Below are 16,340 nucleotides of genomic sequence, written 5' to 3'. Positions count from 1 at the left end.
GGAGAGCAGAGAGCAGAGCAGGTCGCCCTGGTCGACTCGGGGACCTTCCCTGAGCCCGGCGCGGTCTGCAGGTCCCCGGGAAGATTTCAATCAGGGAGTGAGCCGCGGTCCTCTGCGGCAAAGCCCAGTGCTCCGACCTGGACTCCTAGCCCCAACCCCAGCACGAGCAGTCGGGGGTGCTCAGGCAGCCCACGCAGCTGCCCCCTGCCCCAGCATCCCCACCGGAAATCCGGAGGGCCACGAGCAGGGGTCCGGCCTACTGCTGCCAGGTCCCCGGCACCGCTGTCCAGGACAGTTCTGAAGTTTCAATCAAACACTCTGCAAATAGTTCCCCTCTCAAAGTTAATTAACTAATAATTAATTTATTCCCCTGGCAAGCCGTTCTGCCCTTGGTGTCAGGTCGCTTGGTGAGAGCCAGGGGTCATTCTGCAGGTGGCTCGGCTGATTGAAGGGTCCCCAGTCTGGCCGAAGCCTCTCGCTGGGTGGGCGGTGCTGCTCCCACAAAGCAGGGGCCAGCCCAGCTTTCGCTCCATCTGTGAGTCACAGGGGGTGGACACCGGGGTCAGCGCGTGTTCCCTGTGGACGGCAAGGCCGTGTGGCTCACCCTGCCCCCCGGCACAGAGCCTCCTGGGCCATGGGCGAATCAGGCGACTTCCGGCCTCCTTCACTGCCCCACCAGCGCCTGCTCCTGGCTGGCCAGGAGGATCACCCCTGCCTTGCAAACTCCGTGTCTTACGTCAAGGACAGTGCGTTGCCACTTGGCATGGAACTGGGTGGCTTTTCTGCATCCCACTTAGGGACATTTTGTACCGTGCTTTTTTGTTTATTTGGGGGTTTTTGTTCTTTCAAAAAGCTTTATTAAGAGTGACACCGAGAGGTAGAGACAGAGAGAGATCTTCCATACAGGTGTTCTCTCCCCACATGGCCACAATGGCCAGGGCTGGGCCAGGCTGAAGCCAGGAGCCAGGAGCTCTGTCTGGCTCTCCCGCGTGGGTGAGGGGCCTTCCTCCGCTTTCCCAGGCGCATTAGCAGGGAGCACGATGGGTGCTCTGCTGTGGGGTGCTGGCGTCACAGGCGGCAGCTGCTCAGCCCACTGGGCCACACCCGGCCCCCTGACTTTGTTTTAACTGCAATGAGGGTGGAAGGAGGTGGTGGCAGGCTGAATGGGTTTGATTCCATTTGCTAAGAAGGTTTCTAAATGTGTCTGTGAGGGAGGGGCTGGGACTGGGGAGGACTGAGTAGAAGACAGACGGTGCACCTGCGGTCATGGCGATGGACAGCGGGCTGTGGGCGTCCCGCACAATGCATTGTATTCCCAGGGAAGGACGACGGGCGGGAGCTTCTGTCTGCCCCAGCTCTGCTACGGCCAGGTTTTCAGCACTGCCCTCACCACGCCGACTTGCTCTGCCCACACGAGCTCGCTGGGGACACGGTCCGGCCCAAGCCGGTCCAGCACCTGTGAATCTCATTTTGCCCTAAGTCCCATTTTGTTGGGCCATTTCCTCCCCCAGCGATGGTGGCGCAGCCGGCAGAGCAGAGCTGCGCGGAGAGTGTGCGGCCGTTCCTGGCGTCCATCCTGGAGGAGCTCCTGGGGCCGGTGAGCTCAGGATTCGAGGCTGTGCGCTCGCTCTTCGAAGAGGAAGTGGATGCGCTCGGCCGGAGCTTTCAGAATACCAAAGACGGTGACCAGCTGAAGGAGGTAGGGTGCCACGGGCGGCGTGTGAGGCACAGTGACAGAGAGAGAGGGAGAGACCTTCCATCCACTGGTTCACTCCCCAGTGTCCACAACGGTGAGGGCTGGGCCAGGCTGAAGCCAGGAGCCTGGGACTCCACTGGGGGTCTCACGCGTGGGTGCAGGGGCCCAGGCACTGGGGCTGTCATCCAGTGCTCTCCCAGGCACATCAGCAGGAAGCTGGGTTGGAAGCGGAGCAGCTGGGACTGGAACCAGTGCTCTGGCATGGGGTGCCAGCCTCGCAGGTGGCCCAGGTCAGTTTGTTCTTAAAAACAGACTCATGAGCTACAGCATTGTTTCTCCAAGTGTGGTCCCTGGAGCAGCAAAGTCACCATCGCCTGCTGTTCCAATGCCAATGCTGTGCCCCAAGGTGGATCAGCTGAGTCGGGGTCTCAGGAGTCTGTTTTACTGAGGCCTCTGGGGTGTGGCACAGCCTCCAGGTTCAAAGTCACCGGCACAGATGTGACCTGGCCGTGAGCTCTACACGAGGGGTCACGGCGAGCATCCCCTGTGCAAGCAGATGGGGCCGGCACCTCGGTCCTTTTCCTCCCCCGCTCCTCCTTTATTTATTTATTTATTTATTTGAAAGAGTTCCAGAGAGGTGGGGCAGAGAGAGAGAGAGAGAGAGAGAGAAAGTCTTCCATCCCCTGCTTCACTCCCCAGATGGCCACAGCAGCCAGTGCTGGGCCAGGCTGAAGCCAGGAGCCAGGAGCTTCTTCCAGGTGTCCCACGTGGGTGCAGGGGTCCACGCCCTTGGGCCGTCTTCCAGTGCTTTCCCCGGCCATTAGCAGGGAGCTGAGTGGGAAGTGGAGGGTCCCGGCTGCTGATGTGGGAATGGGTGCTGTCCCTGCGTCTGACACTGCTCGGTGTTTCCCGTGGCCATGGCAGCACCTAGACGGCCTGCTGCGCCTGCCGCTGGACGCCGTGAAGATGGAGGCCTGCTACCGCGAAGCCGCCCCGCTGCAGGAGCAGCTGCAGGACCTCAACAGCCGCTTCCGCTTCCCGCACGTGGACCTCGTGGTGCAGAGGGCCCAGAACTACATGCAGGAGGTGGGCGCCGTGGGTCGCGGTCGGGGAGGGGCTGGGAGCCAGGGAGCACCCGCCGGCCTGCGGGAAGGGCCGTGGACCTGGGACGCGCTCTGTGCTCCCCGCTGGTCCTCCTCTCCTTCGTTGCTGGACATCAGAGAGGAGAATGATCCGACACGGGTAGGATGCTACCCGTGTTACAGGTGTCATGGGGCACTTACTCTGGGACGTCAGGTCCCACTTCCGGCAGCTGTGGCGGGACACGCTCCTAGAAGGATCTGTGGCCGTGCTGGCAGTGCTGGGATAGAGCCTGTGCCGGCGCTAGGAGCAGATCTCAGGCCCAGGGGAACGGAGCCTTGCAGAGCTGGGCGATGCCGTGTGTGACAAACCTCTGACAAGCTCAGAGGGTCAGCGATGGGCGGGAACCACGCTGGGCGGCCGCGTGGCAGAAGCCCCGTGGTGACACTGGGCCCTCAGTGGTCAGCCCCAGGCCCCAGGCAGAGCTGGGTGAGGAGCCGGGGCTGGGGAAGTACTGAGAGCCGGGCTGCGGGCAGTGCCTATGCACCTGCAGAGTGGCTTCCACACTGTCAGTGTGTGGCTGCAGGTGCCAGGGAACAGAGGAAGGGGGTGACCCAGAGGGCAGCGCCAGGCTGGGCCCCCTGGTCCTGGGTGTTCCAGCTCAGGGGTGACAGAGAGGATGTCTGGGTGTCAGACATCCATGGGCACATACCTGCCTCTGTGTGCCTGCAAGCATGCATACATGTACGAGTTAGCATGCATGCATGTGAATGTGTGCACGTGTGCGTGCATTTGTGTGTGCGTGTGGGTTGTGTGGGCCCACATGTGTAAGCATGTATGAGTATGTGAGTAAACATGTGTGTGCATGCATGCGACTGTGTACACTCAAGCATGTGTTCCTGTGTGTGCATACATGTGTTAGTATGTGAGTGAGCACACGTGTCAGCATGTGTGTGCATGTGTGTGCCTGTATGCATGTGTGTTAGCAAATGTGTACGTTCAAGCATGTGTGAGTGTGCATGTGTGAGTATGTGTGTATATTCAAGCATTGTGTACATGCATGTGTCAGTGAGCATGTGTGTGTGTGCATGTTTGTGTGTTAGCATGTGTGTACATGCCAGCATGTGTGCGTGCACGTGTGTGTACATGCAAGCATGTGTGTGTGCCTGTGTCCCCACCGCCTCCCATCCCACTGTGGGCCTGTGGCCGTGAGTGTCTGATTCACAGCCCCGGCGGCTGGGTGGGGACCTGCTGCCCGGGTGCCGCCGCCGAGCGCGGTGCCGGCCGGTCCTCCCTGACGCGCCCGTCTGCCTGCTCCGCTTCCAGCTGATGGGGAACGCCGCGTTCACCTTCACACAGCTGCTCGCCCCGCACCTGCAGGGAGAGCCCGCCCGAGCCGCCGCCGCCATCGAGAAGGTGAAGCTCCGAGTGCTGAAGGTGGGTACCCGGCCTGACCCCGTGCCTGCTGCTGGGGGCAAGCTCCCTCCTCGCTGGGCCCGCACCTGCGGCTCCCCGGCTCCATGTCCGCGCGTCTTCTGCCACCCAGTGGCCACGTCGGGGAGCACAGGCGCTCAGGCCTCCACGCCTTGGTTAGGTGAGGCCGCCCAGCGGCGTGGCCACCCTTGTCGGCTGCGCGCTCTGACACTGCACACGCATAGTATGTCCTTAGGCTTTTTTCCTTTCCTGCCCTGTTTCCTGCGATTCTCACGGGAACTTGTGAGGCGTTAGAATTCGTCCGCACTGTACAGACCAGGACACTGGCTCTCCGTGAACGGGACAGCCAGCAGCATGCTCGGTGCCAGGCTGAGGGCGCAACGTGCTTCCACCTCGTCCACTAGTGTGCACCCCTCCTGCCGCTCTGCACAGCGCTGGGGCAGGCCCTGGACCTCAGTCCGCCTTTGTGCCTTGCAGGCCGGAGGAAACAGGCAGCCAGATCGCTGAGAGGGGTCCGAGGGAGTCCCAGTGGTCACGATGGGGCAGGCGGTGACCAGCATGCCACTGAGTGGAAAGACAGCCAGTGCAAGCAGAGAGAGGTGCCCGGATGCCGGCAGCTTGGGTCTAGGGGGCACTTGGAGTGCCTGTTGGCCCATTTCACAGCCCAGGTGCAGGACCCTGCCGCCTGTCTCTGGTGCTGCCCCCACCCTGGCCCCGTGTGTGCCAGGCCACTCCCACCCTCCACGACGGCCTGTGCCCTCTCTGGACGCTGGGCTGGGAGTCTGTGCTCCTCGCCCCTGGTGATTCAGTGCCACACCTCACTCACATTCTTCCTCCACTGGGCAGCCTTGGCTCGCTCCATAGAGCTATAGTTTTTTATTTTTTTTTTAAGCTTTATTCATTTATTTGAAAGTTAGAGTTACACAGAGAGAGGAGAGACAGAGGGAGAGAGGTCTTCCATCCGCTGGTTCACTCCCCAATTGACCACAACGGCCGGAGCTGCGCCGATCCGAATCCGAGAGCCAGGAGCTTCCTCTGGGTCTCCCACGTGGGTGCAGGGGAACAAGGACTTGGGCCACCCTCTACTGCTTTCCCAGGCCATAGCAGAGAGCTGGATCGAAGTGGAATAGCCGGGATTCGAACTGGCACCTGTATGGGATGCCAGCACTGCAGGCCAGGGTGTTAACCCACTGCGCCATAGCGCCGGCCCCAGAGCTCTAGTTTTGTCCCAGTCACTTCCAGGGACTGCTACACGGGCATCCCATGTGGGTGCTGGTTCGTGTCCCTGCTGCTCTACTTCCTATCCAGCTCCCTGCTGTGGCCTGGGAAGGCAGTGGAAGATGGCCCAAGTGCTTGGGCCCCTTACTCACGTGGGAGACCCGGATGGAGCTCCAGGCTCCTGGCGTCAGCCTGGCTCAGCCCTGGCCATCATGGCTATCTGGGGAGTGAACCAGTGGATGGAAGATCTTTCTCTCTTTTCCACCCTTGGCTCCTTCTCCTTCTCCTCTCTCTGTAATTCTGACTTTCAAACAAAATAAATACACATTTAAAAAAAGAAAAGTCATTGCCTCCAGTAGAGCTGTCCTCGCCCCTTTAGCCACTCTTCGTTTGGCCGTTGCGCTCCTGCGCCTGTGGCTGGACACCCGCGTCTGCAGTGCCCTGGAAGGGACCCCAGACTGGAAGCCTGGCTCCTGGGTCTGGAAGCTCAGTGCAGGACAGAAGGGGTCAGCATCGTCCCTGTCCCCGACACTGAACTTGTCTGGGGAACGAGCCACAGGTCAGTGGACCGCTTCCTCTCTTCTCTGCAGAAGGCATCCACTGACCTGCTGGCCAGACACGGAGCTGACCGAGCCGGCCGTGGCTCCCATGCCCCCCGCCCCGCACGGGGGCGGTGACCTACAAGCTCACCCCTGGTTCCAGCCCCGATTTCTTTATGTCCCAGAAGTCGCCGTGCTGTGTTGCTGCTGTCTCGGTTTCCGTGTCTGTGAGGGGGAGACAGACGGGTCCATCAGAACCCGAGCCTGGAGTGGAGAGACCTCTGGGACCCTGGCGTTGTTGGGGGGGGGGGGAGCTGAGCGGGCGGCGGAGGTTTGTGCACGTCGGTGAGCGGCTCCTGCGCGGCTGCTCACGCGTGCCTCTCTTGGCAGCAATACGACCATGACAGCAGCACCGTCCGCAGGAAGATCTTCCAGGAGGCCCTGGTGCAGATCACGCTCCCCACCGTGCAGAAGGCTCTGGCGCCCACGTGCAAACCGGTAAGGGCTTGGCTCCTGCAGGCACGCGCCTGCCCGTGTGCCTCGGTGTGCACGCTTTCCCACACGTGGCCATGCGGTTTCAGCTCCGTGGGCCCCACAGCTTCTGTGTAACCAGAGGCGATGCGTGAACACACGGTGCCCTTTAAACTGGATTTAGAAGACCAGAAGCTGGCAGGGCGGCCGACCCCTGGCCCAGGCAAATCTTGATGTCAGGCCGAGCTCAGGGCTGACAGAGACGCCTCAGGGTAGCAGGTGCGCCCCACTGCCGTGTGACTCACAGGTACACTGTGTCCTGGGAAACCTGACTGTGTCCAGGAAAAGATGGTAAGTAACGCAATTACAGAGGCTGTTTGTTCTGGACCCAGTGACATTTGTTTAAGAAGATCAACAAACCACTCAAGGCTGCTTCGAATAGCAGGCTGCCTGTGACAGCCGTGGTTGCGAAGGTGGGACTCGGCCTGCGGGCTCGAGTGACGGGCGAGCAGCGTCCAGGGGCTGGCCCGAGTCCTTGCCCCCGACTTGCCAGCCCTGGGGCCCCGAGCAAGTCCCTTTCCCTCTGAGCCTGGATGTCCAGTGGACGCCGTGGTAACCGTGTGCAGGCTGACCTCAGTCATTCTCGCAAGGGCCCGAGCAGCAGGTGGGAAGGACCTGGGTGATGCAGAGGGTGAGTGCCCAGGTGCGGGCCCGTGCACTCTCTGCCCCGAGCGGGAGGCCCCCGCCACCACAGGGGCCATCACGAGCCTGACGCGGGCCAGGCCTGCCCCTGCTGGAGCACAGGACGGGAGCTTGGGGGAACCTGCCAAGGCCCTTTCGGCAGCTTGGAGCGGCTGTCAGCGCTGGCCGTGCCCTGCTCCGCGTGGGTCACCCGCCGTGGGAATGCCGGCTCGCGTTTATACTCTGCGCGCTCCGGCTTGCCTCGGCAGACCCGGCGCTGGCCGTTTGTTTCTGGGGTGTTTTCTAGAGCACAGAAGGATTTGGGCGAGGCCAGGGGAGGAGGCTCGGTCTCCAAGACTGCCCCCCTGTGTGTCGGCCAAGGCCAGCAGCAGCGTGATGCCGGGGCCACCGCACACCCCGGGAGTGACACACATTCTGCTGGGGCCTCCCGAGCCACCAGGTCCCAGGCAAGGCACAAGGAGAGGCTCCCCCAGCCAAGCCGCCGCAGAGCCTGGAGCGCCCCCTAGAGGCTGCCTTCCAAACAGTCCCTGGCCCAGGGCTTTCTGTCCTTAAGGCTACCGTATCCGAGTCCAGAACTTTAAAATCCTGCATTCGGGTAGTAGACGAGCGAGGGATTAACTGCTTCCCAGGAGTCTTTGCTACTTTACCAAAGACTTTTCCCCCCGAGGCTTTAAGTAGCAACTTCCTTGACCTGCTAGCCACGCCGTAGAATTCCCAGGCCACTTTAGAAAAGGATTCTAGGGGTGGAGGTTTGGCCCAGCTGTTAAGGTACCGCCTGGGGAGCCTGCATCCCACGTCAGAGTGCCTGGGCTCCAGTCCTGCCTGTGCTTCCTGCAAATGCAGCCAGGCACGGAGCAGCTACCCGGGTCCCTGCCCCTGCATGGGAGACCCGATGCAGGCCCCAGCTCCTGGGTGCAGCCTGGCCCAGCCCTGGGTGCACCCTGGGAGACTCAGATGCAGGCCCCAGCCCTGGGTGCAGCCTGGCCCAGCCCTGACTGTTGCGAGTGACACAGCAGGTGAGATTCATTCTCTAGCAGATTCTGCACCCCCACCCCACCCTGGGAATTCGACACGAATTGGCCCAGGGAGGCCCCGGCAGCTGGACACAGAGCATCGTCCCAGGACGCGCTCCCCAGGAATCAGCCCATTCGGCAGAACGAGTCAGCGCTGACATTTTAAAGGCTGCTGATTATTCAGCAAATGGGCACGAGGAAATGCATGACCCAGGCATGGGGCCAGGCCAGCTGTCCCTGCGGTCATGGGGTCCACAGTGTGTGTGTGTGGGGGGGTGGACAGGTGAACAGGAGCTGATGAGGACGCAGCGGGGGTCCGGGGAGGACTTGCAGAGGCTCCCGCCTGCTCCCGAGGCATGGGTGGCAGTCCAGGGGGTAAGGGGTGGGAGACACGCAGGGACGAGGGGAGGGTGCGGGGGGCACGAGCCTGTGCCGCTCCTTGGGCAGAGGAAGAGACAGAGCGGCCATGTGGCTTGCCCAGGGTCCCACCCGGTCCAGGGCCGCACCCCGTCTGCAGGCAGCGCCCCTTCCATACCTGTGGCCCTGGTCCCTTCTCTAGGGGCGGTGTCACTGAAGCCCATGGTGCTCCTCTCGTGGGGATAAAGGGACACCACCACGTGATGGTCCTGGGCAGTGGCGTCCCCACACCTGAGCACTGAGGTGTCTGTGTGGTCCCTGGGACCCCCTGCTCCACAGCCATCACCCCCGGCCAAGGTGCTCAGCCCCTGGTTCTCCAAGAGCCCTGTGTGGTCAGGGGTCACAGAGAACCCCCGGGATACAGCCAGGTGGCAGGTACAGTTCCACCCCCGCCCTGCTCACAGGCCAGCCACGGGGACACCCACTGGAAGGCCGGAGGGGAAGGGGTTGCCCATCATGCCTGGGCTGTGTCAGAGGACTCCCGGGGTCAGGGCCACGTGGAGGGACAGAGGACAATGCTGAGGCCGTGGCTAGACTCCAACAGAGCTCAACACACATCCACCAATGGCCCGGCCGTCTCGTGTCTTGGTGTGGCCCCAAGATAAACAAGTCCTTAAATCCACAAAGACACGTAGAAGACTGTTCGTGGCGGTTACATCCGCAATGATCAAGGAAACAGCTCCATGGCCGTCAGCGAGGTTGAGACGTTTGAGACGCACGTTTCAGATCTTCGGGCAAATGATCCTCTTATCTCTAGAAAGGAACAGGCCACCCATATACAGGATGAATCTCAAAAATAAGCACAAAAGTCTACATTGTTTCAAGTTCAAGAACAAGCTAGGAGGGATCTCCCGGGATGGGTGATGGAGCCTCAGATCCCGGCTTCTCTCTGGCAGGGTGGTGGGCTGGAAGAGGGCTGGGGGAGTGTGGGTGGGCGTGCCAGTGCCTGCTGTGTGGACGGAGCATGGCTGCACCTCTGTTGTCACATGTTTGAGCATGTGCACCTTAGTCACACACACACACCCCTGTAAAGCACTGCTGTGGTTTTTGTAAAAGGAATAAGGGAGCAGTTGGGTTATGATGGAAGCACAGGGGGCCCGAGACCCCCTGGCCTTGAGGTGTGAAAGTTCTGTGCGTCTTCCCCCAAAAAACACCCAGACTGCGAGCCCCGTGCAGGAAGGGGCACGGCAGCACCGACGGGAGGAGAGAAGTGTTGTGGTCACACATGTGCTTGACGGGGGCTGAGGGAACCCCGGGGGAAGATTGCCGGGTCATCTCAGAAGTGCCTGTGGCCTGGGGGCCACTCTGGCCCTGCCCCGCCCCAGGAGGGCTCCTCTCCCTCACGCCCCTGCGCTGTCTCCTGCCCCCCCCCCCCCAGGAGCTGCAGAAGTTCGAGCAGCTCATCTTCGCAGACCACGCCCACATGATCCACGTGGAGAACGTCTACGAGGACATCTTGCATCAGCTGGTCCTGCGGGAAGCGCTGAAAGGTAAGGAAGCTTTGCCCGGGGCCCAGTGGGGCTGGCAGGTGGGAAGGGGGTGCCGGGGAGGCGGGAGCAGGGGAGAGAGAAATAGGCAGGACCTGGCCCTGGCCGAGGCTGGTCCCTTGGCCATCACTCTCGGATCTTGGTGAGATGGGCGTTTCCGGCTTCATTGCCCAGGTGGGAAAACACAGGCTTAGAGCTGTGTTTCTGGCGCTGCTCCAGGCAGAGTAAAGGGACAGGGTCCCCATGGGCACACGCACGACCCCTCCCAGAGCTGGGCTGTCCACTTTCCTCACCTCCACTCAGCCAGACGGACGCAGTGCTGACACTGCACCTGCCATCCGGGCCGGGACTGGGGCTCCCAGGGGTCAGAGTGCGGGAGGACACGTGGACGGATGTGTGCTGGGAGGCCACCTTCACACCGGGGGCCTGGCACGGGGCGGGTCTCAGAAAGCCCTCCCCAGAGGAAACTGGCCAAGCCCAGGCCTCAGGTTGCAGGAGCTAATCCCAGGGGATCCAGTGAGGCCAGCCCCTCACCGGCACCAGGGGCCGAGTCAGGAAGGAGAACCACAGAGCAGCCAGCATCCACGGATGCTGCAGGGGCAGCTGAGTCCACAAATCCAGGCTCCGGGAGCTGACCGACAGCCCTTGGGATGCCAGGTGTCAGCCTCTCTCCGCCTCTGGGGCAGAGCTGAATGTGCCCACAAAAGCACTTCAAAAGTCCATGGAAAACAGAACTCAAAGATACGTTTCTTTAGTGCAAAAAAAAATTGAAATCTGTGCATAGTTTTATGACACTCATTTTCCACCAAATTTCTGAAAACCGCTTGTCCGCCTGGATCTCAAATTTCTTCTGTACCAAAATAAGCGTTTTCCGTTCCCGGCGTTTCTGTGGGCTTTCTGGAGTGCTTCCCAGGCACGTCCTGGGCGGGGGCGCGGCCGAGGGCTCTGGGAGCTAACGTCGCCCTTCGCGTCCGTGTCTCTCTCAGTGATCCAGGAAGCCGCCATGCAGAAGAAGCACAATCTGTTTGATGACAGCGTGGCCTTGCCCAGCGAGAGCGTGTCCAGCTTGACGGATCTGAAAACCCCCACTGGCTCCAAGCCGGCCAGCCCTGCCCGGCGGGCATCGGCCGCATCGCCGGGAGCCCTCGGGAGCGAGGGCTCCGGCACAAGTGGGCAGGCCGAGGGACAGGTGCAGCCCGGCAGGAATGGGCAGGGGGCTCCCGTGGGCCCTGACCACGACGCTGTGGCTCCTGTGGAGGGCGCGGCAGAGCTGGGGACTGCGGGGCACCCCGGAGACCCCGAGCCCGCCTCGGGCTCCCTGCGGGAGCTCAGGGAGCTGCTGGCCGAGTCCGCCCCCGTGGTCTACCAAGACACGGAAGGGGAGGCCCCTGGCGCCCCAGAAAATGAAGAGGAAGAGGAGGAAAACGCCCCGGGGTGCACAGCGCACAGCGAGGCCACAGCCCCCGACGTGGACCAGGGTGCACACAGCGAGGCCGGCAGCGTGGAGGTGCCCGCAGCCTGTGGTGCTGACCCTCAGCCAGGCCCAGAAGGGCCCGCTCAGGACCCCTCTGAGAAAGATCTCCAGGCCAGGGCCTCCGCCCAGGACGCCCAGGAGGGAGGAGAGGCCGTGGGCGCGGGGCCGAGCGAGGACTGGCTCCCGATGGAGAGCCAGGGCGCCCAGGCCGCGGGGAGTGTGGGCGCAGAGGAGGCCCAAGTCCCAGGCGCTCACACGGCCCAGTGGGAGGTGGAGGCAGCCCCCGACCCCGATGGCACGGAGACAGGCGGTGGTCAGGGGACCCCCCCGGAGCAGCCCTCAGAGTGAGGGGCAGCCCTGCCGGGGGCAGCCCCGCCCAGGGCCCCCCGTGGGTGTGGGTGCTCCGAGTGGTCAGCCAAATGTGAGGCATTTCCTTAATTTGAGTCACAAAACTGAAGGGGCGGGACCTGCGCTGCTGCCCCCACCCCGGGACAGTTGCTGGGCGTTTTAGCCAGGGTGAGCGGGGGCCGCTTCCAGCCCACTCTGCGCAAGGCTGGGAGGCAGCCCCTGGTGCACTTCATGCTTCTGAACCTCTGGAAGGGTGCGAAAGCCCGCTGGAGCCCGCTCTGCCGCCTCCCCATCGCCCAGGACTCAGCGGGTGCCCACAGTCAGGCGCAGGGAGGCGCCTGCAGCCCTGGCGGGCATCCGGGTGCCGGGGCTGTGGGACGGTCCTGCTGCGACTTCCCCTGACGACTTCTTGCTGATTATCTTGCTGGTTCTTCCCAGTGGGAACTCAGAACCCTTCCCTGCCGTGTGCTGGTGGCCCACCCTCCAGGTTAGCCAGAGACCGCAAGGAGCTCAAAGCTCACAGGTGGACAGCGACTGCGTGCCATGCCTGGTGCAAGGCACAGCGAGGAAGAACAGAGGAGGCGCTACGGTCTGTAAGTTTCAACGCCCGGGCGAGGCCGACCTAGAAAACATGACTCCCCCCCCCCCCCATCCAAACGTGCATGCTCATCCCACAGGGAACAAAATGCGTAAACAGAGAGATGAGTGAAGACGAAGCAGGTACCGGGCGCCGAGGCCAGAGCCAGGCGGCCATGCTGTGGTTGTTCGGCAGTGTGTGAGTGCCAGGGACGCACTCACAGGGGGTGCCCTGTCGCAGGGCTGGCCTCCGGCCTGCGGTGGACACAGTCGTGTCTCCCAGGGACCATGGCCTCTGGCTCACCGGAGATGGAAAAGATTGGTCATTGTCTTCCAGAAAATTCCAAATCACTTCCTACAAACCCCCACCCCAGGCCCTGCTCTCGAAGTTTCTTTCCACAGACGTCAATGTTAGACCCCCAACAGCTTGTTTTCACCGTCGCCATCACCTAAGTTCATATCAGCTCTTTAGAGAATCGACCCAGGAGTTAAAACACCCCTCCCCCAAGAATGGCCCGGACTCTGGGTCACAGGGCAGAGCGGTGACCCGTCAGCCGTCTCGCCCCCCCCCCCCCCGGAGTTCCGCTCCTCTGTCCATGTCGGCCCCTCCCGCCACCGTCCCGACCCTGCTCTGCCCCCCCCCCCCAGCTCCTGCACATCCTGCCTTGTAGTGCGGAGTCCTGCCTTTCCCGGGGGCCACGCTCTCCACGGGGTCAGGCGTCTCTTGTGCTTCCTGCTGGAAACCACAGCCCTCAACAGTGGCCTCCCTGCCGCCTCAAGTCATTCTGAGGCCCCTCGTGTCCAGCACGGGACTGGCCACGGCGCCAGCCGCTCCGGAGGCGTGGGGACCGGCCTCTCGGTGTGCCAGGGGCCGGGGTTCCGGGTGCAGACTCCTCGGCTGAGCTCTGCCTCGTGGAGTCTCCCCTTCAGTAAAGTCCGAAGTCCAGCAGGAGGTGGCCCGGCGCAGTGCATCCCTCCCGGCCCGAATCTGCAGGCCTTCCTCCCTCTCTGCCCCCTCCCCCCCACATACACACCAAAGCTGAGCTCTGACAGCCCTGGGAGAGGCTGCGGTTCCCGGCGCTGCGCGCCTGAGCCCAGCACCCGGCTTTGTCCACCCAGGAAGCCAGAGGGACCAAGTGGCAGGACCAGCCTGGAGCAGACGGGATTCTTCCCTACAAGGAGTTCAGTGCGTCCCTCGGCGGAGCAGGCGTGGTTGTGCACTCGCAGGGGCTCAGGGAGGCGGCACGCACATGAAGTGGCTAGTGTGCGGGCTACCGTCTGGGTGGGATTCTCCCAGGTGCCCCGAGTCCACCCGGCCTTTCCCACACGCGTGTCTGGTCTCCTCCACGGTTTCCAGGCAGGAGCGGAGCTGCTGTGACCCATGCGAGCGGAAGCGGAGACCTCTGCTCCCAGCACAGCCGCCGGAAATGCGCAAACCATGGTCCCTGGCAGAGCCCCGTGGTATACGCCGGGCAGGTTTCTGTCGACCTTCCACAAAGGAGCCAGCCAGCGCATCTCTGCCTGCTCCGTGGCTTGGACCCAGAACCCGCAGACGCAGCTCTGCTGCGAGAAAGGGTGTGTTGAAGACGACAGGGACATGCTGCCCCCGTTTGTCCGAAAGCCCCGCCGAGAGGCTGGGAGGGGAGAGCTTCGGGTCTGGCCTGCCTGGGTTTGTCCTGAAGGGGCTCAGAGCTGGCTCTGTCAGTCTCCAGATCAGAGCCAGTGGTCTCAAAGGTTTCTCAGGCCCAGCAGAAGTGATTTTAGTGCGCGGTAACAGGTGCCAGGTGCCACGTAGCACTCAGGATAGGGAGGAGGCGGAGTGCCGCCCAGCCGCCCTCATGATGTGGCAAAAAGGGGACAGCTGTGTCCTGATGTGTGGGCGTGTGTGGGGTCGGCCGCCTGACCTCTGCAGCTTCCTATGTAGAGCAATTAAACGGCGAACACTTTATAGCCATGTATTTACTCTGTCCAGTGCCTATATTCCAATAAAATGTTCACCCTGAAGAGCTGTCCAGATGCTGTTGACTTGCAGTGGCTGGCTTCGGGGCCTAAGCAGATGTCACGCTGGAGCTGGGAGGGCAAGCTGAGCCCCGGGGCCGGTGGTGGAGCTTTTGCTTGGTTGTCGGGAGGAAACCCGGGCCGGCCCCTAACATCGCGGCGTGGCGCTGGTAGTTGTTTCTCTAGGAGTTGGGTGGCATCCATGGCACAGCTGCAAGGCCCCCCCCGGGCACGAGGCCGGCAAAGCCAGCGGCTGTGGTGCCAGCATGGTCTCCCCGGGATGTGGGGACTCCTGTCTGGCTCTAAAACCCACGCTCCGGCTTTTAAAGCTTGCCAGCCTGGCAGGAAGAAAGGCCTGACAGAGTCTGTGCCCTCTGGCTTAGCAACGGAGCCCTCGCCGTTTGTGTACTTCTTGGGTGGGTTAGCACAGGCAGGGTCACGGCTCGTGCTAACCCTGGGTCATGGAGCTCATGTGCCCTGTGACCGCGCAGCGTGTAACTGCAGCCGAGCAGGCACGGAGCCTTCCCACACACGTGCAGTTTTCTGCAACCAGCAGTTGCCGGGGTGGGGGTGGGGGGATGCTACCACACGCACCTTGCAAAGAAGCGTGAAAACAAGGAAGAATGCGGGCTAGGGTTCCAGTCTCCTGCCGCCAGACAATAGCCTGAGGTAGTTACACGTGTACGCGCTGTGTCAATAGTCCTCACCTCTCTCCTCTCCCTGCGCAAACAGGAGCCCAGGGGATACCCTTATCGCACCTGTGACCTGTGGTTTCCTTTCAGAGTTCTCCTGCGGCCTGAGTCGGAGGCCCTGGTGCCGAGAGCAGTTTTATTCCCCCTTCCTGTCTCCCCACGAGTGCCTCTCCTTCCCGGTTTGCCCAGCACGAAGGACCTTGTGGCACTCACTCTGCGCCCGCTGTGTTCCATGTCTCCAGAGAGCCCTCTTGGGGCTGGTTCCAGCGTGCTCTAAGGCACTGGGGAGGGGAGCTTTCTCCGCGCGCCTGGACGGGCAGTGTGTCCGCCGGCCCCTGCACTCTGGGGCTTGAAGGTAGCTGAGCAGTCGCACGACCTCCAGACATTCCTGCTAAGATGGGCGTCCACCGAAGGGGCTTCACCCTCTCTGTCCAGAGCACATTCCACCCCGGGAACTCCAAGAGAGAGCACACAGCGCCCTTGCCCGCCACCAGCCTGCCCCGCACAACGCCATCCCCCAGCTCCAGGCGTCTCCACTGGGGCTGCGCACACGCCCCGAACACTTGTCCGGAGCACTTGTTCTTGTGACAGCCTCCAGAACTCCCCAGGTGACCGCGATCTGGGTAAAGGTCCCCAAGTCCTCAGTGTCGATGTGCTGAGTGCTGTGGGTCCCTGCGTCTTAGATCGGGCTCCTCCACATGCCGGCTCCCCTCGGCAGCCTCCACCTCCCAGCAGAGCCTTGCTCTTGAGGGTGCGCTGCTCCCAGACGTGGCCCAGAGTCAGGCACCTCCACACCTCCTCCCTTCCCCGGTACCTTCAAGGGAAACCAAAGAGCAATCCTCCCTCCCCCCGGCCCTCTTTCCTCCCCCCCACCTTCCTCTCAAGGGCAAACAGAAACACAGAACGACATTGCACTCTCTGGTTCCCTCCCCAAATGCCCACAGTGGCCAGGCTGGGTCAGGCCAATGCCAGGAGCCTGGAAGTCCCTCTGGGACTCCCATAAGTAGCAGGGACTCAGGTACTCGAGCCCCTGCTGGCTGCCTCCCAGGGCGCGCATTGGCAGGAAGCTGGAGTCAGAAATGGAGAAAAATTTGAAGCCAGGATCCCAGTGGCCAGCAGGTCTTCCAGCTCCTTTCTAAGGCCTTGCTCCCTTTTGGACCTCTGAGGTTGGCCAGATGGGCAACTTAATTCACCG

At 62.3% G+C, this 16,340-nt stretch overlaps 1 protein-coding gene across 1 annotated transcript in view; it reads left to right on the top strand.

The window, feature by feature from the left end:
- Nucleotides 1-14,459, top strand: part of NIBAN1 (niban apoptosis regulator 1) — a 111,417-nt gene extending 96,958 nt beyond the window's left edge. The window contains exons 9-14 of the mRNA XM_008249920.4: nt 1,512-1,699; nt 2,621-2,782; nt 4,103-4,213; nt 6,358-6,465; nt 9,949-10,060; nt 11,044-14,459. Of these exons, the coding sequence (XP_008248142.2) occupies nt 1,512-1,699; nt 2,621-2,782; nt 4,103-4,213; nt 6,358-6,465; nt 9,949-10,060; nt 11,044-11,879 (1,517 nt within the window). The 3' untranslated portion in view covers nt 11,880-14,459. The remainder of the gene's footprint in view (nt 1-1,511; nt 1,700-2,620; nt 2,783-4,102; nt 4,214-6,357; nt 6,466-9,948; nt 10,061-11,043) is intronic.
- Nucleotides 14,460-16,340: the final 1,881 nt, after the last annotated feature.

This window comes from Oryctolagus cuniculus, chromosome 13 (assembly GCF_964237555.1).
Source record: "Oryctolagus cuniculus chromosome 13, mOryCun1.1, whole genome shotgun sequence".
NCBI classification, from domain to species: domain Eukaryota; kingdom Metazoa; phylum Chordata; class Mammalia; order Lagomorpha; family Leporidae; genus Oryctolagus; species Oryctolagus cuniculus.
This window is presented reverse-complemented; position numbering and strand designations above follow the sequence as displayed.